The sequence below is a fragment of the Crocuta crocuta genome, unplaced genomic scaffold (assembly GCF_008692635.1).
Source record: "Crocuta crocuta isolate KB4526 unplaced genomic scaffold, BGI_CrCroc_1.0 scaffold650, whole genome shotgun sequence".
Classification (NCBI taxonomy): Eukaryota; Metazoa; Chordata; class Mammalia; order Carnivora; family Hyaenidae; genus Crocuta; species Crocuta crocuta.
The window spans coordinates 1,114,262-1,138,347 of NW_027532882.1; the positions used below are offsets into that span (position 1 = coordinate 1,114,262).

The following is a 24,086-nucleotide window of genomic DNA, read 5'->3' on the forward strand; positions in this document are numbered from 1 at the left end:
AAAAGATCGCTGAGCTTCTAAATCTAAGGATGGAAACTACAAATAACTAGAAGTAAGCCAGGAGATTCAAAACTAGGGTCAAAGGAAGATTTTAATGTTGAATTCCCCGGACAGTCTTGTGTTATTCAATTCGAAGCTTTCAGTGAGGAGGGAAGTTTTAATTTGATCTGATTCTAGAAGAGGTGGAAAAAAAGTAAGTATGCTAATTAACCTTGGAAAATGACTAAAAATGACATGTCAAAACCTTAAAAAAAATAAGTATGTCTTAAAAAAGACCCTGGGCCCAGAGAGTTTTACAGATAAGTTATTTCAAATTCTGAAAGAGCAACTATTTCCTGTAACATAGAGACTTCTCAGAGCATAGAAATCTGTGGAAATCTTTCCAGGTCGTTTTCTGAAACTAACATAATGCCACTTAGCAGACATAGACGAAGATGCTACATTAACAGAAACCCCAGGACCAGCTAATGTGAGCCTTTAGATCCCTATGTCCTGAATGAAACAGCACTGACAATTTCTTTTAACTCAGAGGTGTGAGAATGGTTTGTGATCAGAAGATAGGATAATTCATCAAGAGGTCCAGTGAGGAAAATCACGTGAGAATCTCATTCGACAGCGTTCATTAAAAATTCCTAATTGAGGGAAACAAGGGAAAAAGAGGCCTTTTATGAACGCAGGAGTGGAATGCTTCTGCTACAAGGCGAATATTATCTAGATGAAACTAACAGCCAAGGTAACATTGTCCTGAAGCTCTCTTCCTGCTACAGTTAGAAGGAAGCTCAGTGTCATCATTGCTAATTAACATTTTCCTGGGTATCTCACCAATGCAGTAAGACACAAAACAAATCAGAATAGCAAAGAATGGGTTGTGGGAAATAACGTCACTCATGTTTGCGGATGGCCTAGTGCAGGGGTAGGCAAGTTATGGTGTATGGGCCGGCTGCTGTTTTTGTCAATGAAGTTTCATTGGAATGAGGCCACACCCATCTGTTTATGTTTTGTCTGTGGCTGCTTCCAAGCTACAATGGCTGGAAAGCCATTGAGAGTTGAGCAGAGATATGGAACACGTGCCCTGCAAAATCCAAAATGTTTACTTTCTAGCATTTACAGGAAGAGTTTGCTGACTCTTTTTCTAGTGTGTTCCTTGAAAACCCAAGAATATCAACTCTGACTCTCTTAGAATAGAGTCTGGGAAAGTACAGTATAAATAAACAAAAAGCCAGTAGATGTACTAGCAATAGTTAGAATATAAAAACAGAATATAAAAAAAAAAAATCTCAGGTTCAAAATCTGAGAACATACCAACCCCCAGAAACCCCTGAACCCCCAGTGTTGATGAAGTGGTCCTGAGGTGCAGTTTCAGGGGCTGCCGGTGAGACCCCAGGTCAGTATAAAGTTACTAGAGGGCAGTTTCGCCATGTGGTTGAACAGGTACAGCCTAGTGATTTCTCCTTTAAGAGTCTACTTTTAGGATCTGGTAAGACAGTCAGACAATGATCGGGGCAATATTTACCACAGCAAAAAACCCAAAGCACAAAACCTCGGGACTCTCTTATGGATTCCGTTCCAGACCACTGTGGTGAACGGTTATTGCAATAAAGCAGGTCACGTGAATCTTTTGGTTTCTCAGTGCATATAAATGTTATGTTGATGCCGCACTGTCGTCTGTTAGGTGTGCAAGCACATTACGTCTCACAAAACGACGTACACACACCTTCATTTAAAAACCTTGCTAAAAGATGCAAACCATCATGTGGGCTTTCCAAGTAGTAAGCACCCATCACCGATCACTGTAACAAATATACTAAGAATGTTTGAAATACCGCGAGAATCACCAAAAGGTGACACAGAGACACAAAATGAGGAAACGCTGTTGGGAGAAAAAAAATGGTTCCAGTAGACTATCCTGGTGCAGGGACGCTCCAGCCCTTGTCTGTAAAAGAGCCGTATCTGTAAAGGCAGGGATGCGAAAGGCAGAAACATGAGGTAGGTCTGCATTAAATAAAATAGAAAGACCGTAAATTATGGCTCACGCATCAAATTGAATATTTTCCAGTTTTCCAAGTTTTCTGCAGTGAGCCTGTGATACTCTGGTAGCAAGGAGGGAAAACCTTCACGTTGAGAAAGAAAAAAAACAAACCCATAAATTCTGTGCTCAGTACTTAAGGCATTATGTTCTAAGGAAGGTATTTGAGGAATGTGTCCCATAGAACAAGGGAACAAAGGATCATAAAACCAGCTCCATCTTTGTTATACCTGCACAGTAGTATTTCCAGGAAACAAAAATCACCCGCAGGAAACAGTGGGCGGTGGAACGATGAATAATTTTTCTTTATGCCTTTTTTTTTGGTGTGCATTTATAAACTTTTAGGCAGTTACATTTATTAATATCTTCTTAAATGTGGGGAAACGTGCGTCGACTGCATGTGTTTTTGTTTTTATGTTTGTTTTCCCCCTTACCAACTTGAGTGGTAAGATTTTTTTTTTTTTTTTTTTTTGCCCAAGAATGAAAAATTAGTCGCTCGTGTTATGCAAATGCCCTAAACGGAAAATCAGAATCAGAGGATGCATTTTTCGTCTTCACGCTGCTGATGCTGGCCCGTGGCTCGAGCCGTTGGGCTCCCGCGGTGTGACAGGGGTCCTGAAAAGCTAGACCCCCATGATCTGGGCGTCTCGTTCTGAACACTGGGCCCGGGCGGCCGATCTGCCTGCAAAATGAAATCTGGGTAGTAATTCCGGGCGACCTGCGTTTAATCTGTGTGCCTGCGCGCCTCTCCGCTGCACCGCAGTCTTTGGTTTTAAGCCCTCTGTGCCCCAGCGTCGTTTTGGGTTTTTTGGAAAGATGGTGATTGTGTGACCGTGTGTGTCCCGCTGTCGTGACAGGCCGTCGCGGAAGCGCAGGGCCCTCGCCGACGTTGCGAACGTGACGGCCGCCGCGCCCACGGCTCCCGGGTTCCCCAACGCCTCGACCAGCGCGCCCACCAGCCCGGAGGAGCACAAGCCCTTCGAGAAGGTGGTGAACAAGGAGTCGCTGGTCATCTCGGGCCTGCGTCACTTCACCGGCTACCGCATCGAGCTGCAGGCTTGCAACCAGGACGCCCCCGAGGAGCGGTGCAGCGTGGCCGCCTACGTCAGCGCCAGGACCATGCCCGAAGGTCGGCGGCCCGGCCGCGGGGGGCGCCCGGAGCCCCGGCCCGCCCCTGCGCCCCCTACCTGTCAGGCAGCCGAGAGGCGAACCCCAGCGTGTTTGCCTGTATCGTTTTTTATTGTCTTTGTTTATTTAAAAAATTTTAAATGTGCTTATAGATTTTTTGAGAGAGACAGAACGTGAGTGGGGGAGGGGCAGAGAGAGAGAGAGAGAGAGAGAATATGCAAAGCAGGCTCCAGGCTCTCAGTTGTCAGCACAGAGCCTGATGCAGGGCTCGAACCCATGAACCGAGAGATGATGACCTGAGTCGAAGTCTGGCGCTCAATGGACTGAGCCACCCAGACACTCCTTTATTTTTTTTTTATTTATTTAGTTACTTATTTAGTGTCATTTTATTTCTTTTTTAAGAGAGAAAGACAGAGAGAGCAAGGGAGGGGCGGAGAGAGACGGAGGCACAGAATGCAAAGCAGGCTCCAGGCTCTGAGCTGTCAGCACAGAGCCTGACTCGGCGCTTGAACCCATGAACTGTCAGATCATGACCTGAGCCGAAGTCGGATGCTTAACTGACTGAGCCACCCAGACGCCCCTTTATTTTTATTTATTTAGTTACTTATTTAAAGTTTCATTTTATTTCTTTTTTAAGAGAGAAAGACAGAGAGAGAGCAGGGGAGGGGCGGAGAGAGAGGGAGGCACAGAATGCGAAGCCGGCTCCAGGCTCTGAGCTGTCAGCACAGGGCCCGCCGCGGCTCAAACTCACGAACTACAAGATCATAACCTAAGCCAAAGTCAGACACTTAACCGACTGAGTCATCCAGGCACCCCTGTCATTTGTTATTTGTGCCCAGCTTCATTGAGACACAGTTGACATACAACATTGTGTAAATTGAAGGTGTGCAACATGTTGATTTGATACACACACTTACTGCAATAAGCTTACCACTGGAGTGTTGCCCAACACCTGCCTGGTAATACATGATTACCATTTCCTTTTTTGTAGTGAGGACACTTAAGATTTACTCTCTTCGCAGCTTTGCAGTGTGTGCTAGAGTGTTGTTAACTGCAGCCGTCCCTACAACTTAATTCATCTCCTAAGCTGGCAGCTTGTCCCCTTTGACTAATATCTTTGCATTACTCCCCAGCTCCTACTAACCACCATTCTGGTCTTTGTTCTCTGTGAGTGCTCTGCCTGGCTTATTTCACTTAGCATAATACCCTGAAAGTCTGTCCATATTTGCCTTTATTATGATTTTAAATGTTTATTCATTTTTGAGAGAGAGAGAGAGAGCATAAGCAGGGGGAGAGGCAGAGAGAAAGAGGGACAGAGGATCTGAAGCAGGCTTTGCGCAGACAGCAGTGAGCCTGATGCAGGGCTCGAACTCCCGAAACTGTGAGATCATGACCTGAGCCGAAGTCAGACACTCAATTACCTGAGCCACCCAGGCCTCCCTGCCTTTATTCGTTTTTGATTACACGGGTCATTCATAGCCATTATGGAAACTTTGGCAGATACACAAAGTCATTAGAAAAATAAAGTGAAATTAAGAAACATAGGGGCACCTCAGTCAGTTAAACGTCCGACTTACGCTTGGGTCATGATCTCGTGGTCCACGATCTCGAGCCCCGCGTCGGGCTCTGTGCTGACAGCTCAGAGCCTGGAGCTGCTTCGGATTCTGTGTCTCCTTCTCTCTCTGCCCCTCCCCTGCTCATACTCTGTTTCTCTGTCTCTCAAAAAGAAATAAAACATTTTTAAAAATTAAAAAAAAGAAATACATACACATATCGCATTAATCAGGGTTCCCGAGAGAACCAGAACCAGTGGGGTATGAGATAGCTAGATAGATGGGCAGATTGATATGTGGACAGTCCCACGAAGTGACTTTAAGTGTCCATTCTCCCATGCGGGAAATGGAACACAGGAAAGTTACGCAGGCGGCTTGAGGTTGCTCAGCTGAAGGCGCGGGTGGTGGGATTTGATCCAGGGGTCCGGTGCCTGCCTCTAACCACTGCTCCTTACAGCCAAGGCAGACGATATTGTTGGCCCTGTGACCCACGAAATCTTCGAGAACAATGTCGTTCACCTGATGTGGCAGGAACCTAAGGAACCCAATGGGTTGATCGTGCTGTATGAAGTGAGTTACCGACGGTACGGTGATGAGGTAAGACCCTCGATGCTTGGCCATGTGCTTCAAAGCTGTCATTGGTACCCCTTTCATCGTCTTCTTTTCTTTCAAGCTTATTTACTTATTTTGAGAATGACATCAATAGCATGAGTGGGGGAGGGGCAGAGAGAGAGGGTGAGAGAGAGCATCCCAAGCAGGCTCCACGCTCCCAGTGCAGAGCCTCACTCAGGGCTCGAACCCACGAACTGTGGGATCATGAACTGAGCCAAAGTTGGACACTTCACCGCCTGAGCCACCCGGGCACCCCAACTCTGCATTTAAACTTCTAAAGGAAATGCCCACCCTTTCCCAAAGTGGCTGCACCATTTTCTGTCCCTTCCAGGAGTGTGTGAGGGTTCCAATTTCTCCACCTTGGTGGCCAGTACTTGGTCTGGGTTTGGGATGAGAGCCGCGCTGGTGGGTGGGACTGGTGTCTCACTGTGATCTCGATTTGCGTTTTCTTGGATGGTTCATTTGGGCCTGAGTTTTGTGCTCTTCCCCAAACCCATGGAACTCTTCAGCTTGGGGCAGCTGCGGGCAGTGAGGGTCAGCCCTGCAACCCGGGGGGAGTGGGGTTGAGGATGGGAGGCAAGAGAGAGGTGCAGCTTCCAAAGGAAGTTTGGGATGTCGCTGGCAGCAAGGAAGACAATATGGATTCTGTGCGGTGAGCAATGTAGACCCTCCTCGATTTTATTCTTGCTTTTGTGACCGACTCTTTTCGCATTTGCCTGGAATTTGCCTACATCCTAGGAAGCCCTTGGTCCTGGGTAAACTGAGACAATCGATTACCCTATTGGCATTGGACCAAACCCTAAAGTCTCCCTGCCCTGTTCCCGGAACCCAGCGAGCACCAGAAGGCATCCCCACTGCAAATCCCTCCCAGAGCCTCTGGCCCACGTGACCCCACACCCATCCCAGACAGAGTAGCCCCATTTGCCCTTTATGGGAACAGAGAGATGGGGGGAGGGAAATAGGAGAGAAGGAGAGATTACAATCACCTTTTAAAAAACCCTTTTAGGGGCGCCTGGGTGGCTCCGTCGGTTGAACGTCCAACTTCGGCTCAGGTCATGAGCTCGCGGTTCGTGGGTTCAAGCCCCACATCGGGCTCTGTGCTGACAGCTCAGAGCCTGGAGCTGCTTCAGATTCTGTGTCTTCCTCTCTCTCTGCCCCTCCCCCGCTCATATTCTGTCTCTGTCTCAAAAATAAATAAACATTAAAAAAAAATCAAGTGAGGGGCACCTGGGTGGCTTAGTCGGTTAATCAAGTGAGAAAATATTGTAAAACTTTTTTTTAATACCATTGTGGTATGATTTTTCCAGTCCTACAAAATTCTCTCCAGCATTGAGTAGGACGTCATTTTCTTTTTTCTTTTTCTTCCTTCCTTCCTTCCTTCCTTCCTTCCTTCCTTCCTTCCTTTTTCTTTCTTCCTTCCTTCCTTCCTTCCTTCCTTCCTTCCTTCCTTCCTTTTTCTTTCTTCCTTCCTTCCTTCCTTCCTTCCTTTTTCTTTCTTCCTTCCTTCCTTCCTTCCTTCCTTCCTTCCTTCCTTCCTTCCTTCCTTCCTTCCTTTCGTATTTGCTGGTTGGATAGCTGAAATTCCCTTCATCTGCACCACTCTTGAATCTCTCTCTCCTTGGACTTGAATCCAAGTCCTTCTCCCTCTTAACCACGTCCCCTCTCCACCCTGGGAGACCCTGGCCCCAGGGACCACCTGTCCTGATGAAGAGCCTCTATTTTTCATCGCGGGGGGGGGCCCTCCTTTGGGTCAGTAACTTTCAGTTTTGAGCTTTTCTTCTTGCTGGCGCCAGCTTTTATGTCATTGGCTTCTTTGCTCTTTATCAGGTTTTTGCGTCTTGTTTCCCTTTTGGTTTTTGTTTCTTGGTGTTGGGGGAGACAGCTGCCTGAGCTTCTGGTTCCTTCCATTGTACGCCCCTTTGCAGTGGCTGGGGTCCGTGGCCGGCCCTGGAAGATGCATTTCCCCTTTGTCCTGGATAGCAGCTACCTTTGGTTTCTATATTTGCTTATTTGTCCCTTTCTACTCGGTGACTCATCCTACTGGGAAGAACGTTTGGACCAGGGCCCCTGCCACCAGCACGATCCAGCCCAATCTGTTTTCTTGCTGTTATTGTCACATGCTAAGCACGGGGGTTTTTACATTTCTTTCTCTCCCCGCTAAAATTTTCCGGTCCGGCTCTCTGCGTGCACTATTAACCTGGAGCTGTTTTGGAAAGTTTTTAAAATTTGGCCCGATGCATGCAGGTTTCATGGTCTTATTTTCCCTGGGAGCCTCACGCCTCTCCCAACCAGCTCGGGGTTGATCTCTGTTTACGTGGTTATCACTGGGGTGTGTCTGCCTTACTTATCTCCTCTCTGTTTTCCGAGATTTGGGTCGATCCCAGCTCTTTTAATGATGGTGCAATGAATCACTTCGAATCAAAAGGCTGCACCCCGGGAAGGAAGGAGCTTTAAAATTTGTCTTTCATCAGACATTAAGCCCACGCGTGTGTTTGGTTCTGAGACCAGGGGTTGTGGGGGACCAAGCCTGAAACCCGACGTAGGTGATGTGGGTCCCTTTCTTTCCCGTCCTTCTGGGACTTCTTGGAGGCCTGGTGACAGTGTCGCACGGCGGTGTCATAGCATTTGGGAGCCGGATGGTTCTGGATTCAGGGATCGGCCCTGCCACTTACCAGCCGTGAGACCCTCCCCACAACCGTTTTGTGTCCCCCGCCAGGGCTTGGCCGCTATTTTTGTACGCCTGTTTTGTACAGCCCGAGGTCGAAGGAGCGCTTTCACATCTGAAAATGGTTGGGGAAAAAAATGTCAAGGCATTGCGAGAAGAACAGTGTCGTGACGCGTGTCCACTTACGTGGAGCCCAGCACCCAGCGTCCACAAGGCTCCGTGGGCACGCAGCCACGCCCGTCTGGACGGATGCCGCCTGGGTTGGGAGCGGTCTGGCTCTGCTTTCCCGCTAGAACAGCGGAGTTGAGTGGGTCACAGTGACTGGCACCTTGAAGCCAAACGCATTTACCGTCTGGCCCTTTACAGCATACGCCCGCCGACCTCTGCCCCGAGCCTCTGTTTCCCGTCTCTAACAAGAGGCTAAGCCCTGGTGGGGTCAGAAGGAAGTGACATGATCCAGGTCCAATGCTTGGCTTGTGGTTTAGGAAGGGTTATCGGTAACGACAGCGTCGCTGTCTGCTTCCTTCTCTCCAGAACTCGGGCGCTAAGATTCCAAGGTTCCTAATGTCGCCCCCAGGTCTCCCAGTGACTGTTCCTTCCTCTCTGTGTGTCATCTCTTTTCTTTTAAGTTTATTTTTGTTTTGAGAGAGAGAGATCGAAAGCAAGCAGGGGAGGGGGAGAGGGAGAGGGAGACAGAATCCCAAGCAGGCTCTGCACTGTCAATGCAGAGCTGGACGCGGGGCTCGAACTCGCGAACCGGGAGATCCTTAACCGACTGAGCCACCCGGGCGCCTCTCCTCTGTCCTTCCTGACATTCCTGCCTGGGAACGGACACTCCCACACCTGCCCTCCCCTGTCTCCTCCCCTGTCTTCCAGGAGCTGCACCTCTGTGTCTCCCGTAGACACTTCGCTCTGGAGCGGGGCTGCAGGCTGCGTGGGCTGCCGCCGGGGAATTACAGCGTGCGAGTTCGGGCCACCTCCCTGGCTGGCAACGGCTCCTGGACAGAAGCCACTTATTTCTATGTGACAGATTATTGTAAGTGTGCACGGCAACTTTGGCTGGGTCTGCGCTGGGTGCCGGGCATGGCAGAACGTGTCAGAGGATGGCCGGGGAAGCTTGGAGGCTATGCCCGCTGGCTGGCCCTGGACTTGACCTCTGGTCAGCCGGCTGCTGCTGTGTGACCTGGGCAGGATGCTTGCCCTCTCTGAGCCTGAACTTCCTCATCTACCCTGGGATAATAATAAGATCTCTCCAGAGATGAAAGGAGGTTTCAGTGAAATTATGAATGTCGATAGCTGGCACAGGGCATGATTAACACACTAGCTTCTGTTACTAGGGTCTCAATATTTGTTTTTAATGCTTGTTTACTTTTGAGAGAGAGAGAGAGAGAGAGTGAGCAGGGGAGGGGCAGAGAGAGAGACACACACAGAATCCGAAGCAGGCTCCAGGCTCTGAGCTGTCAGCACAGAGTCCGACGCAGAGCTTGAACTCATAAACCACGAGATCATGACCTGAGCCGAAGTCAGACGCTTAACCGACTGAGCCCCCCCAGGCGCCCCTCAATGTTTGTTTTTAGACGGGCTGTGTCGTCCAAGGGAGGCCGTGGGAGCTCACCTACTTGGTCTCAGATGTGCCCTTGCTATGCAGGCAGTAAGTGCTGCCACTGGGTGAGCACAGTAAGCTGGGAGGGTGGGGAAGGCTGAGCTGGTCAGGGAATGCTTCCTGGAGGTGGTGACATCTTGACCGAGACCTGGAAGAATGTACAGGTGGGGACGAAAGAGGAGGGTTAACCTGACACGTGGGGTAGGAGCCCAGACACGTGAATGAGTGAACAACCCGATAATCGGAGGACGGGAGATTCTAGATGAGGAGGGGTGGGGGCTTGGGGGGAGGGAAGAGACAAGCCTTCTGCCTGGCCGGCTGGGCTCTCACGCCCCAGTCATGGTGGACTTCGGAGAGTGGGATGGCTCTGGCCAGGGCAGGGCAGGGCTGAGTGCCCTGGCACCAGCTGGGCGTGCCACACGCCGACCCTGCTGTGCCCGTTCAGGAGCAGGGTTCACAGCAAGGCTGCCCTCCCTTCTGAAGCCAGATGCAAGCTGGGGTTCTCCAAGCCCCCCCCCCCGCGCTGCTGACCGACTGGCAGCAAACTCAGAGGTCCCCATGACCCGCTCACATTCACTCATCCGCTAGATCAGCTCACAGAGCTCAGACAAGCGCTATCTTCCAAGGACGCTTCCTTAGAAAGGCTGTAGGTCAGGACCATGCAATGAAGAGACACATAGGGGACGGCCACGAGCGTCCAGGACACCGAGCTGCTGTGTCTTCTCCCCCTGGAATCAGGGCGTGTGGCGTCACCCTCCTGGCGTACGGATGCGTTCACCAGCCGGGAAGCTCCTCTGAGCTCCGGTGCCGAGGGTTTCCTTACGTAGGCACACCGGTGGCATCCGTGGCTGTGTGATGGGGCTTCTCCCCCAGCCCCTCTGTGCTCTGAGCTCGGACTGGCTCGAGTCCCAACCTTTCCGTCACACGCTTGGTCTGCTGGTGACCCAGACCCTGTCCTAGGTCACCTCATCTCCTAGCAGGCGTAGAAGTGATTTGTGATACAAATACCTTTTGATATGAAACATATATTTTCTTTTTTTTTTTTTTAATTTTTTAATGTTTTATTTATTTTAGAGAGAGAGAGACAGTGTGAGCAGGGGAGGGTCAGAGAGAGAGGGAGACAGAATCTGAAGCAGGCTCCAGGTTCTGAGCTGTCAGCACAGAGCCCGACGCGGGGCTCGAATCCACGTGCTGTGAGATCATGACCTGAGCCGAAGTTGGATGCTTAACCGACTGAGCCCCCCAGGCGCCCCAACATATATTTTCTTATTCTATTTCAGTAGATGTCCCATCGAATATTGCAAAAATTATCATCGGCCCTCTCATCTTCGTGTTTCTCTTCAGTGTTGTGATTGGAAGTATTTACCTGTTCCTGAGAAAGAGGTGGGTGCAGTGGGGTGCTGGTAAATGGTTAAAAACTGGCTCTCCAGAAAAGAAAGTATGCCTGGATACAGAGGGAGCTGTGTCTAAGTTTATTATAACTTTTACTGTCATCAGGGGATGTGTGTAGCATGCAATTTACAGGCAATGATCCTAATACAATATATAAGACTCGTTATCGCAAATTCCCTCCAGCTGGTTGATTCTCACCAAATGTTTTGGTTGATTTACCCCCCTGAACCTTTGCATCATAGCCAATCCATGGTTGCAAGAGATGAATGAGTATAGTTCCAACCTGAATGTTGGTTGGTGTTTTGTTTTCATTAAAGAGAAAGGTAAAAATGAAATAGGTGTATAGGTTCATCAATGAAGAGGTGACTTCAGCCAATCAGGTAGTAATTTCTTAAATACTGGAGGAACGTTTTCTTTTTTTTTTTAATTAAAAAAATTTAATGTTTATTTTTGAGAGAGCATGAGCGGGGAAGGAGCAGAGAGAGAGGGAGATACAGTCTGAAGCAGGCTTCAGGCTCTGAGCTGTCAGCACAGAGCCCGACACAGGGCTGGAACCCACGACCTGTGAGAGCATGATCTGAGCTGAAGTCAGAGCTTAACTGACTGAATCACCCAGGTGCCCTGTAGGAAGAATATTTTCTTAAATCTTTTTTTTTCTGTTTGCAACATCATGGCTACAGAGATGATAGACTTTTTTTATTTAATTTTTTTTTTTTAATTTATTTCTGAGAGAGAGAGAGAGACAGTGTGAGCAGGGGAGGGTCAGAGAGAGAGGGAGATACAGAATCTGAAACAGGCTCCAGGCTCTGAGCTTTCAGCACAGAGCCCGACGTGGGGCTTGAATCCATGAACCGCGAGATCATGACCTGAATCGAAGTTGGACGCCTAATTGAGCCACCCAGGTGCCCCGATGTCAGATTTAAAAAAAAAATTTTTTTTAATGTTTATTTATTTTTGAGAGACAGAGAGAGTGAACTGAGGAGGGGCAGAGAGAGGGAGACACAGAATCTGAAACAGGCTCCAGGCTCTGAGCTGTCAACATGGGGCTCAAACTCATGAACCGTGAGATCATGACTTGAGCTGAGGTCAGATGCTCAACCGACTGGGCCACCCAGGTGTCCCAGAGCTGACAGACTTTTAAGCTTGATCTGCGTTGGTAACATTTTTGCCATCACCTTAAGCCTGGACAAACAACAGAACAATAGATGAAGTCTTGGTTTGTAGCATTCCTATTTCTTGCTGTCATGTAAATATTCCTACTGTGGCCAGTTTCAAACTACAGACGTGTCCCTGATGATAGTAAGATAATTAGGAAATGGTGAGTTTGTTTTTAATAGCATTTTATCTCATCGTAAANTTATTTTTGAGAGAGCATGAGCGGGGAAGGAGCAGAGAGAGAGGGAGATACAGTCTGAAGCAGGCTTCAGGCTCTGAGCTGTCAGCACAGAGCCCGACACAGGGCTGGAACCCACGACCTGTGAGAGCATGATCTGAGCTGAAGTCAGAGCTTAACTGACTGAATCACCCAGGTGCCCTGTAGGAAGAATATTTTCTTAAATCTTTTTTTTTCTGTTTGCAACATCATGGCTACAGAGATGATAGACTTTTTTTATTTAATTTTTTTTTTTTAATTTATTTCTGAGAGAGAGAGAGAGACAGTGTGAGCAGGGGAGGGTCAGAGAGAGAGGGAGATACAGAATCTGAAACAGGCTCCAGGCTCTGAGCTTTCAGCACAGAGCCCGACGTGGGGCTTGAATCCATGAACCGCGAGATCATGACCTGAATCGAAGTTGGACGCCTAATTGAGCCACCCAGGTGCCCCGATGTCAGATTTAAAAAAAAAATTTTTTTTAATGTTTATTTATTTTTGAGAGACAGAGAGAGTGAAATGGGGAGGGGCAGAGAGAGGGAGACACAGAATCTGAAACAGGCTCCAGGCTCTGAGCTGTCAACATGGGGCTCAAACTCATGAACCGTGAGATCATGACTTGAGCTGAGGTCAGATGCTCAACCGACTGGGCCACCCAGGTGTCCCAGAGCTGACAGACTTTTAAGCTTGATCTGCGTTGGTAACATTTTTGCCATCACCTTAAGCCTGGACAAACAACAGAACAATAGATGAAGTCTTGGTTTGTAGCATTCCTATTTCTTGCTGTCATGTAAATATTCCTACTGTGGCCAGTTTCAAACTACAGACGTGTCCCTGATGATAGTAAGATAATTAGGAAATGGTGAGTTTGTTTTTAATAGCATTTTATCTCATCGTAAACCTGTGCCATTTAAGTTTGAGTGATGGCTATATTAACAACCTGCTCCCAAATTTTCCTGAAAATGTAACAGTTGTTTCTCAGGAGCTGGGATGAGAATAGCAATGGGTGAGTGGCTTTTGGGTATTACATGGACACCCATGAATTACAGTTTATGGTTCCACGATGATGCACTTTAAAAAATTTTTTTAATGTTTTTCTATTTATTTCTGAGAGAGAGAGAGAGAAAGAGAGAGAGAGAGACAGCGTGAGCAGGGGAGAGGCAGAGAGAGAGGGAAGACACAGAATCTGAAGTCGGCTCCAGGCTCCGAGCTGTCAGCACAGAGCCCGATGCGGGGCTTGAACCCACAAACTGTGAGATCATGCTCTGAGCCGAAGTCGGATGCTTAACCGACTGAGCCACCCAGGTGCCCCTGATGATGCACTTAAAGAGCCATCTGATGGGCTTTTGTTCATAACCCCAGACTGTATCCAGGGTTATTACATGGATGCTGCTGGGAAGGGTCGGCATTCGCACTGGGGAGCTAGTAACCCCCTTGCGAGTGACCCAGGGTCTTGTGAGAGTACCAAGCTGGAATGTCTTCCTCTTTCCCTTCCAGGCAGCCGGATGGGCCACTGGGGCCGCTGTATGCTTCTTCGAACCCCGAGTACCTCAGTGCCAGTGATGGTGAGTACCACCCCTGACCCCTGGGTGGCCGGAATCCTGCTTTTCGGTGCCGTTTGCTATTACTGTCAAGCGGAGGTCGGGGGCTGACACCCTGGGAAGCTGAGTGGGCCCTCCCGTTCACCTGAGACCCGCCCCTTGCTGCAGAGCCCCGGATGCTGGGAGCGGCCGGACACCTGCTGTCTGGCACGTGTTGGATGGGCTGACCTGGCGGGGCGGGGAGGCCGAGAATCCGGTGTCCCAGCCGTGGGGTGTGGGTCCTGGGTCCTGTGTCAGCGACAGCGCCGAGGGCCAGAGCCAGAGAGCCATGTACAGACTTACTGTCTAAGCTGGCGGGTGGCAGTCGGCAGCCAGAGTGAGAAACGGGGGCAGGGGTGCGGAAGACGGGAATGGAGGACAAAATGGGGTGAGCAGGAGGCTGTGTGTGCCGGGGACACATCTGCTGTTGGTGGGACCTGGACGCAGACGTGATGCTGATGCTGGTGGTAACGTACGACCGACACCTGTGTTTCCCTTGATTGCACCAAAGGGCGCGGAGCAGCCCTTGTAGATGAGGCTTGGTTGTCCCATCAGAGGAGAAAGCACCTGCCACAGTCCACGTTTCCAAAGTGCTTCATCAGCAAAAAGCAGAAAAAGTGACTTTCAAGGCATGAGCACTGTTGCTGCTGCCTTGGGAGACAGGGGTGATGCGTGTGATGCCCAGGACATGAAAGGGGGGCAGCGCCACCCAGGGGAGCCCCAGGGCCAGGCAGGAGGCAGAGGGAGCGTGGAGAGAACGCAGACAAGAGCCTTTGTTGTGCTTTCCTTGGGAAGGCGAGGCAAGGCAGGGGGAGACGGAGGGCTGGCTCGTTTGAATGATTTTAGTGGGTTCCGGGGTGTAGGGCCTGGCCCTGGGGCTTCAGGGGGAAGCAGATAGAGCTCAGAGTGTGCGGGCCGCACAGAGGAAGCGGTTATGGTTTAGGCTCTGGCTCGGTTGTTTTGCATATAGAAGGTGCTCTCACTCACAGGCAGGCCACTTACTATGTCCAGGAACTGGCCACCCTGGGGAGGGGCAGCCCCCTTTAGGGCCATCGAGGGCCTAGGTGCCAAAGCGTCACCACAGAGAAACCCACTCCAGGTGGGACTGTGTGGCAGGAAGGGGAGCGGGAGTGGGCGAACACGGATGGAGGACCCTCCTCTCCCAGTTTGGGAATGGCATTGTTACTGCACGTCGGAGGTGGGGAAGCTGAACCTCAGGGCTGCCATCGGACCCCATGTGGAGGGGTGAGGTCGGGATGGCTGCTCAGGGCTGCCTCCCCACCCTACTGCCCTGCTGCCCTCCAGGAAAGCAGCAATGGCCGTGTTCAGCCTGTAACAGGTGCAGAAGAAGGCAGGAACCATTTCGACTTTTCTTATGAGGTCTCTGTGCATTCGTCTGCAAATTGTTTGCTGTGTAACAAACCACTCCAACTTTAGCGGCTTGAGACAAGCACCGTTTATTAGCTCACAATTTGGTGGGTCTGCCACCTGTGATCTGATCAGCTGGGCAAACCCATGATCTCAGCCGGCCTCATTCACAGCCTGCCTGGTGACCTGCTATGCTGGGTACCCTTGGAGGGGCGCATCCACAGCCCAGGGGTTGGCAGGCGGGGTCGTGCCCCATCCCCTTGGCCCTTTGCAGACACAACAGCCTTCGATGGGAAGTCGTGGTGTTCAGTGGCGGGGCTCTGAAGTCAGACAGAAGGGACAGGGAGGCAAGCTCAGCTCGGCACTCACTGGCCAGGACCCCGGACCGATAGTGGCTGTCCCCTCTGTGAGGGCAGGGACCCACACCCGTCCTGTTCTCGGCTCTGTGCCCAGTGCCTGACACAGGCTCTGGACCCCAGAAATCACTGAATGAATTTGCTGGGGGGTGCTCAGGTGGGAGGTGGGCTGGGGGCCCCCCAGGGGTCTGTCACGGATGCTGTGTAGATAAGTGAGGAGTAGTGTTTCCCTGCTCTGTGTATGTGCCGGACGAGTGGGAGGTGCCCCGGGAGAAGATCACTCTCCTGCGCGAGCTGGGGCAGGGCTCCTTCGGCATGGTGTACGAGGGCAACGCCAGGGACATCGTCAAGGGCGAGGCGGAGACCCGCGTGGCGGTGAAGACGGTCAACGAGTCTGCCAGTCTGCGAGAGAGGATCGAGTTTCTCAATGAGGCCTCGGTCATGAAGGGCTTCACCTGTCATCACGTGGTGAGTCCTGCCTTCGGCCCAGAGCAGACAGAGGCTTCCTTTAGTGCCTGCTCCCCTGTTCTTCCTGGATGTGGACCCGTACCTGTCCCCTACTCTGTGAAGAATCATCCTCCTACACCTTGCCTGGAGCCAGACTTGTCCCGTTGCTTTCCAGAATGTTTTCTCTTCCCTCTCCCTGGCTGCTTTATAACCCCAAAACACATGAGCGTTCACCGCATCCCTGTCTGCCCCTTCCCTTCCCGCTTATCTTCTCCTTGAGCCTAGTGCTAAGGGGATCTGCTGGGTGCAGAATGGCTAAGCCTCATTCTCATCTCTTTGATGCATCAGATTCCAGACTCTAAACCCAGTAAATTCCTTATGGGAGACGTTAGGAGCTGATGCTGTGGCGGAATGGAACAAGAGAGCAGAGTCAGGGGCCTGGGAGTTCAAGGCTGGGAAAAGGTGTATATGAGCCAAGACTTAAGGATGGAGGGACTGAGCCATGTGGACATATCAGGGAACAGAGGGCCAGGGAGAGGAAAGAGCAGATGCAAAGGCTTCGAGGTGGGAACTGAGCCTTATGTGCTCAGGGACATCAGGGAGGTATCCAAGTGTCTGTCTTGGAGTGTTGCTGTCTGTAGGTGTGTCTGTCTGCTCCCCCCACCCCTACCCGACCGTGAGTCCTGAGTTCTTTCTCCTTCCTCCAACTCACCTGTCCTAACAGTTGAGCCGGACAGACCAGGGCCCACCACACAGGGTGCTGTGAGTCACCTTGATGAGGGGACACCTTCCCCGAGACCCTCCCCCTAGAATGTGCTCCGCTTCCTCCGCAGGTCCGCCTCCTGGGGGTGGTGTCCAAAGGCCAGCCGACGCTGGTGGTGATGGAGCTGATGGCTCACGGAGACCTGAAGAGCTACCTCCGCTCCCTGCGGCCAGAGGCTGAGGTGAGCTGCCTCTGGGGACCCAGCAGGGCACTCGCTCCCGGCCACAGGAACCCGCATTGCTGAACACGACCCCGTGTTTTGACTTTAGAATAACCCCGGCCGCCCTCCCCCTACCCTGCAAGAGATGATTCAGATGGCGGCGGAGATTGCCGACGGGATGGCGTACCTGAACGCCAAGAAGTTTGTGCACCGGGATCTCGCAGCTCGAAATTGCATGGTGGCCCACGATTTCACCGTCAAAATTGGAGGTTCGTCCGGCTTTCTGGTTTGAAATGTGTGGCCCAGGCCAAGTTTGATTTCGGAAGGAGTTGTCTACATTGAACAGTTCAGTCTTTTCCAGTAGTGCAAAGAGGGCTCGATCCTCAAACTGTCATTTAATTGCATTTGCTCATGAACTTGCTCATTTACTGCTCTGGATAATATTTGTGCTGCCCGCTGGCAGAAGCTACCACACTAGGAAAGGTGTGACGACGGATAAGTCACATGGTTTTTCTGCCCCCAGCACGCAGTCTTTACCTGCACCAGTCAGCACAGTAGCCACCAGCCACCTGTGGCCACTTAAATTACATTAAGTAGAATTAAAAATGTATTCCTCTGGCTGCAACTGGCCACTTTTCAGGCGATCAGTTGCCACCTCGAGCCTGGTGGCTGCAAGTATTGGGCAGTGTGAACATAGACCGTGTTCATCATCACAGAAGTCCTACTGGATAGGGCTACTCGAGATGCACAGTAATTATAAACAAGATAATGAAGCCCTGAAGAAATGAGGAGCTCCATGATCGCAAGGAGAGGCCTCTCTCTGGAGGGAGGTAGCGTTTCGGCCAAACCTTGCAGGATGAATTGACCCGAGTGGCAGCATTCCAGGGGGAGTTACAGCAAATGTGGAGGCCATGAGGCTGATGTGATATGAATAAAAGGAATGCAGAGGGGAGCAGCGCAGCATGAGATGTGAGGTTAGAGAGAGAGAGGCAGGAGCCAGGCCTGGAAGGGCCTGAAAAGTCAGTAAGGCACCTAGCGTTATCCTAAGTAGCCAGTGGGAGGCTAGAAGGCTAGAAGTAACATGATTCGACTTACGATCCCCAAAGACATTATCTTTATAGCCGCAAGGGGAGCCGGAAGTGATGTCATTCTGCTTATGATCCCCAAAGACCTTATGCTCCATTAGCCATGGGAAGCAAAGAATAACAGGATCCTATTTATGTAGCTTCTCTGGGGCAGTGAGGTGCCAGGGTCCAGATGGAGGGAAGGCCCTGCAGGGGAGCGGTGGCTGTGGGCCTGGGTGGGGCCAGGGTGATGGAAAAGAACAGCTGGACTGGAAGGGAATGTGGGAGAAGAGAGGGCAGGTCTTAGATGTGTCTGAGATGTGGGTATAAGGAAGGGGGTCCAAAGAGGACCTGGCCCTGGGTTTTGAGCTGGGCGGTGGGTAGTGGTGGAGCCACATCTAGTGGAGAATAGAGGGTTGGCTGCAGAGACTCACAGCTTTGGTTTGGGAAGCCTGCAAGGTCATGGGTGGGAAGGAAGTGTTGTTGAAAACAGGATTCCCAGGCTACGGGCCGGAACATTGCTTCTTTACCACTCGGTGCTTCCGTTTCCTTCCCTTTACATGGTGGCCCATCCTTTCCCTCCACATCCCCATAAGTACCCTCAGGATCCATTCTCACTGGGTTTGGCTGCCACCCAGGTGAGCCCACATCTGGGGCAGGTGAGCCCATCTGAGGGCTCTGCAAGGCATGGGGCAGTGAGGATGATGCCGCCTGGGCTGCAGGCTGCAGGTTAAGACCATGTTGAACCATTTGTTGCCAGACTTCGGAATGACCAGAGACATCTATGAAACGGATTACTACCGGAAGGGAGGCAAGGGTCTGCTCCCCGTGCGGTGGATGGCGCCGGAATCCCTGAAGGACGGAGTCTTCACCACTTCTTCTGACATGTGGTGAGCTGTGCATGGATTGGCAGACAGAACACTGGGCTCGAATCCCGGGTCGTTCCATTAGCATGACCAGCAAGTGGGGGGCCAGTTAAAACCCACCTTCCTTGTAGGCTCTTAATCAAGAAAATGAAGGGGATGTCCTGTCCGAGGACCTTGCACGGCTGCCTATGTTCCGACTGAGACTAATCTAGGCATTCCTGAATGCAGCATGAATTGTTGAATGAATAGGCCAACCACGTACTAGTAAACCAAGAAGGGGTGTGTGTGTGTGTGTGTGTGTGTGTGTGTTAATAGCTTCTTTGTTACTACGTTCAACTGTCATTGGCAGGTCCTTTGGCGTGGTCCTTTGGGAAATCACCAGCTTGGCAGAACAGCCTTACCAGGGCCTGTCTAATGAACAGGTGTTGAAATTTGTCATGGATGGAGGATATCTGGATCAACCCGACAACTGTCCGGAGAGAGTGTAAGTGTGGAAAGACAGTGCAGCGTCCGGGCTCTTCATTAAAAAGGCACTGCCCTTTGGTTCGCTGTCCTATGTCTACACGTGTGGTCGTGTTTGCACATTGTATCTGTGCACAGACACTTTTTTGCTTGTTGTATCTGTACATATGCTTGTGTTTGCATGTCGTATCTTTTTTTTTTTTTAATTTTTATAGTTTATTTATTTTTGAGACAGAGAGACAGAGCATGAGTGGGGGAGGGGCAGAGAGAGAGGGAGACACAGAATCTGAAACAGCCTCCAGGCACTGAGCTAGCTGTCAGCACAGAGCCCGACGCGGGGCTCGAACCCATGAACCGTGAGATCTGACCTGAGCTGAAGTCGGATGCTCAACCAACTGAGCCACCCAGGCGCCCCCTGCATGTTGTATCTTTACATGTATGCCTTCTTGCATATCATGTGTGTGGAAGGTTGTACAAGAAACCCCACATCAGTGGTTACCATGGGAAAAGGAAACTGGGTAGCTGAAGGTGGCATATTTAACTGTCTATTGATATACTTCCATTCGTCAGGAAATTAATACCATATTACATGTCAATTATACTTCAATAGACTGGGGGAAAAAATAAATCCTAGGCATATTAAAATTATTTTTGGGCCAAGGATGTGTGTTATGTATCTCCCCACTCCCCAATTTTTGTTTTAGCTTTTTGTTACAGAAAAAAGTAGTAAATTTTTGTTTTAGGATCAAATGGACAACACACACATGCAGGCCATTTAATTAAACACTTGCAAACTTGTCCAGACTCCCTAATAGTCCAATAAACAAAGTAAAATGAAGGAAAGTACTGTGTTTCTAATAAGCAAAAAAAGGAAGGAAGGAAGGAAGGAAGGGAGAAAGACAAGATTTTTTTTAAATGTTTATTTTGAGAGAGAGAGCCAGTGGGGAGAGGGCAGAGGGAGAAGGGGACAGAAGATCCAAAGCGGGCTCTATGCTGATAGCACAGAGCCCAACGTGGGGCTCAAACTCACAAACTGCGAGATCATGACTTGAACTGAAGTTGGACACTTAACCGACTGAGCCACCCAGTGCCCCAAAGGAAAGAGAGGTTTTTTTTTAATTTTTTAAAATGTTTTTTATTTATTTCTAGGAGAGAGAGAGAGACAGCGTGAGCAGGGGAGGGTCAGAGAGAGAGGGAGTGACAGACTCTGAAACAGGCTCCAGGCTCTGAGCTGGCAGTCAGCACAGAGCCCGACGCGGGGCTCGAACCCACGAACCGCGAGATCATGACCTAAGCGAAAGTCGGACGCTTAACCGACTAAGCCACCCAGGCACCCCAAGGAAAGAGTTTTAATACTCAGTGCTGGCAGTAGTTTGGCTAGATAATCATTCTTATACCCCTGTTGTTAATAGCTACTCAAAGCGATGTTTTTTTTTAAGTCTCAAAAGAAATTGAAATGATCTAAATACCCAACAATATGAGAATTGCCAGGTAAATTTAGAAATTAAAATGGCATAGCCATTGAAATTTCAAATGAAATTTGAAAAATATTATTTTATAAAAATATTTTAGAACTTGGTGAATAAGCCTATGTTAAAATATTAAGGGTAAAAAGTACGTATTCCGTTTCTAAGTGTCTTCAGATAGAACAGATGAGGTGCGATCTGAAGGGGAGCTGTGTGCCAGCTGTATTTTCTCTGTGTTTTGGTGTGTTTTCTTTCTACAATGAACATTTATTAAAGCCCTTTATTAGTGTTTCTTTGGAAAAAGTTTGCCCTCCTGAAAAATCCAGGGAGAAAGGCCATTTTGATGCTTTATCCCCAAAAGAATGTGGCGTTAATTTAGAAAACCCAGTTGGAAGGGACCTCCTAGGAAAGAGTACGAAGCAGAGTTATTTAGAAACTCTGAGCAAAGTATTTCTAAACGTTGCTTCATGAAAGTCCTTTCCCAAGTCATGCCAGTAAGCAGCTGGCTGTAGCTCCAGGACCAGGGAAATCGAGGAGGCCCTGGGGTAGAGGTGCACAGACTTTGTACAAAGGGCCATATTGTAAATACTTTCAGCTTTGTGGCCTGTGTGGCCCTCTGTTGCAGCTACTGTGCCGTGTAGACTGAAGGCAGCCATTAACAGTACATAAATGAATAGGTGTAGCTGTGTGCCAATAAAACTTTATTTACCAAAATACTTCAGGGGGCCACATTGAGTCCACGGGTGGAAATTTGCCAACCCCTGCCGTAGGAATCACAGCTGGGCGAGGAAGAGTAAAATGGAAATGCCAGGCCCTCAGCACCTGCCCTGTGTGCTCTTGGCTAAGTCAGGGTGTAAACCCCCCCCCCACTACCACCCTGGAGCACGTGCGTGTTGGGCCTGCAGGATGACTGCTCACAGCTGGTCCTCTGGGTTCTGTCCACACAGCTGCCCCATCAGGCCTTAAGCATCTCAATCCTGAGAGCTCTTTGGCCCCAGAAAGATTGCTTATTGGCACAGGGAAGCCTTTCAGGTAGCTCCCGTAGGAATTAAACTTTACCAAATGCACCAAATGGGAGGGAAAACACTCCAGGAATGTACAGAATTATAAACCTTGTGCGACGTGTGGCTGCATCAAAAGGGGCCCTTCTTGAGCTGCGTTGGGAAGGAGGCAGCCCCTTTGGCTGTCTTTCCAAAATCATTTTTTAAGCATCGGTAGAAATCCTGTTTCTCTCTTGCCTGTTGCCTGCGCTGGTGGGCACTGTCTGAGGCTGCTACTTGTCATCTGCGGGGACAGCTGGCCGGAACGAGGGTGGCAGTGGGGACTGCATGGCTGGGTCCCCCGGACTCCTTCCTGATGTGTCCCCCTGTCTTGTAGCACGGACCTGATGCACATGTGCTGGCAGTTCAACCCCAAGATGCGGCCCACCTTCCTGGAGATCGTTGACCTGCTCAAGGACGACCTGCACCCCAGCTTTCCGGAAGTTTCCTTCTTCCACAGCGAGGAGAACAAGGCCCCTGAGAGCGAGGAATTGGAGATGGAGTTTGAGGACATGGAGAGTGTCCCCCTGGATCGGGCCTCACATGCTCAGAGGGAAGAGGCCGGGGGCCGGGATGGAGGGGCCTCGCTGGGCCTCAAGCGGAACTACGAGGATCATATCCCCTACACCCACATGAATGGGGGCAAGAAAAACGGACGGATTCTGACTCTGCCGAGGTCGAATCCCTCCTAACAGCGCCTGTTTGGGTCGAGGGGTTCCCCAAACCCCTCTTGTTCATTTTCCTCTGATTCAAAGGCCTCCAGAAAACTCAGGATTCTCATATGAATCTGCCACAGTGTCGAACGGAGCTCAGAGATCATTACTATCCATTGCTGTTCATCTATGACTTAAAACATGTTTGTTTGATTGCCAATTTGACTCGCTGTCAGAGACTTTAACTGTGACCCTAAAGCAGGGGTTTTCTCAGCTGCTGTCCTTACAGGCAACTGCGGTTTTAAGCCAGGATGTTACTATTTTTCAAGTAGATTGAAAGCAAGCACTTGTTTTTACAAATCTTTTTTTTTTCTTTTCTTTTTTTTTTTTTTCTGGTGTCTGAGCTACAGTATAAAGCATAAAACTTGTTTGTGGAACAAAAGTTTGAGAGAAAGAAAAAAAACAACAACCCACCTTGTTCCAGTAGAACTTCAGACTTTTACGGAGTGGGCTTCGGGAAGAGTCTCCTCATCCAGGCTGAAGGATTTTTTTTCTTCTTCTTCACAAAATCAGTTCCTCAAATTGACCAATAGCTACTGCTTTTATACTTTTGATAAGAATCTGCAGTCCTAGCGTGGCTCACGTGTGTCCCTGAGCGTGTATGTGTGTGTGTCCGGGCTAGACATGGCTGTTGTGTGTGTGTGTGTGTGTTTGTGTGTGTGTGCGCGCGCGCAGAGAGCATTCATGCCGAGTTGACGCTCTGGAGGGGGTTGGCTCACGAAGGTTCTGTTCTTCTCGAGCTCCTACTCCCTCCCATCTCCTTCCTCCTTATTTACTGGGAGACTGTGCCCTCCACAGATTCTTCTGCCCCAAGCCTAGTCTCAGGAGTCTTTTCTCCCTTAACTTTGGTGAAAAACGTTTTCCGGGAGCCAAGGGAGTAGTTTGGACTGATAGTGGATCTTTTCAAGACCAAACAAAGCTAGGACATAAAACAAAAAAAAAAAAAAAAAAAAGGAAAGAAAAAAAAAAGAACTAAGATGATTAAGAGTTTTGAGAATATATTTGTAACATATTTAATTTTTTAAAAATCTCCAGCGTCAGCCTCATAAGTTATTAACTGTTTCCCGGGGTAGGGGGAGGCCTTGTGGGTTGGTTGGTTGGTCTGCCTGTGTGCGGAGGGGGAGCGAGGCATCAGTGGCTGCTTTGTTTGGTCTTAAAGGCATCCATTTTTCTGGGAATAAAGCCACATTAGCTGCTAACCCTTTTGGACAGCATGAGGCCGTGGGTGTGGGTGACTGGGTCTGGTGGATGGCTTGGTTTCTGCTCGGGTGAGCCGGTAGGCACCTGGAGCTGAGTCCTGCCTTCAGACACACCTGTGGCTCTTGGATCTTTTGGTTCCTTGTGTGTACCTCGCACGCTTCCTCAGCTGGGTGTGCACATCCTACGACTATTGTGCAAACAACGAAATCAAATCCCAGAGTGCGACAGCCCAGATGGACTTTGAGAACACTAA

The 24,086-nt window shown here is 49.9% G+C and overlaps 1 protein-coding gene across 2 annotated transcripts in view; it reads left to right on the forward strand.

Moving 5' to 3' along the window:
- Positions 1 to 23,571, forward strand: part of INSR (insulin receptor) — a 114,049-nt gene extending 90,478 nt beyond the window's left edge. The window contains exons 10-20 of one of the 2 annotated variants that reach the window (XM_077745709.1): positions 2,884 to 3,155; positions 5,165 to 5,304; positions 8,861 to 9,020; positions 10,868 to 10,970; positions 13,846 to 13,913; positions 15,876 to 16,120; positions 16,933 to 17,043; positions 17,132 to 17,291; positions 18,847 to 18,976; positions 19,302 to 19,436; positions 22,258 to 23,571. In XM_077745709.1, coding sequence (XP_077601835.1) covers positions 2,884 to 3,155; positions 5,165 to 5,304; positions 8,861 to 9,020; positions 10,868 to 10,970; positions 13,846 to 13,913; positions 15,876 to 16,120; positions 16,933 to 17,043; positions 17,132 to 17,291; positions 18,847 to 18,976; positions 19,302 to 19,436; positions 22,258 to 22,612 — 1,879 coding nt within the window. In that variant the 3' untranslated portion in view covers positions 22,613 to 23,571. The remainder of the gene's footprint in view (positions 1 to 2,883; positions 3,156 to 5,164; positions 5,305 to 8,860; positions 9,021 to 10,867; positions 10,971 to 13,845; positions 13,914 to 15,875; positions 16,121 to 16,932; positions 17,044 to 17,131; positions 17,292 to 18,846; positions 18,977 to 19,301; positions 19,437 to 22,257) is intronic. The other variant, XM_077745710.1, reaches the window with a different exon arrangement.
- Positions 23,572 to 24,086: the final 515 nt, after the last annotated feature.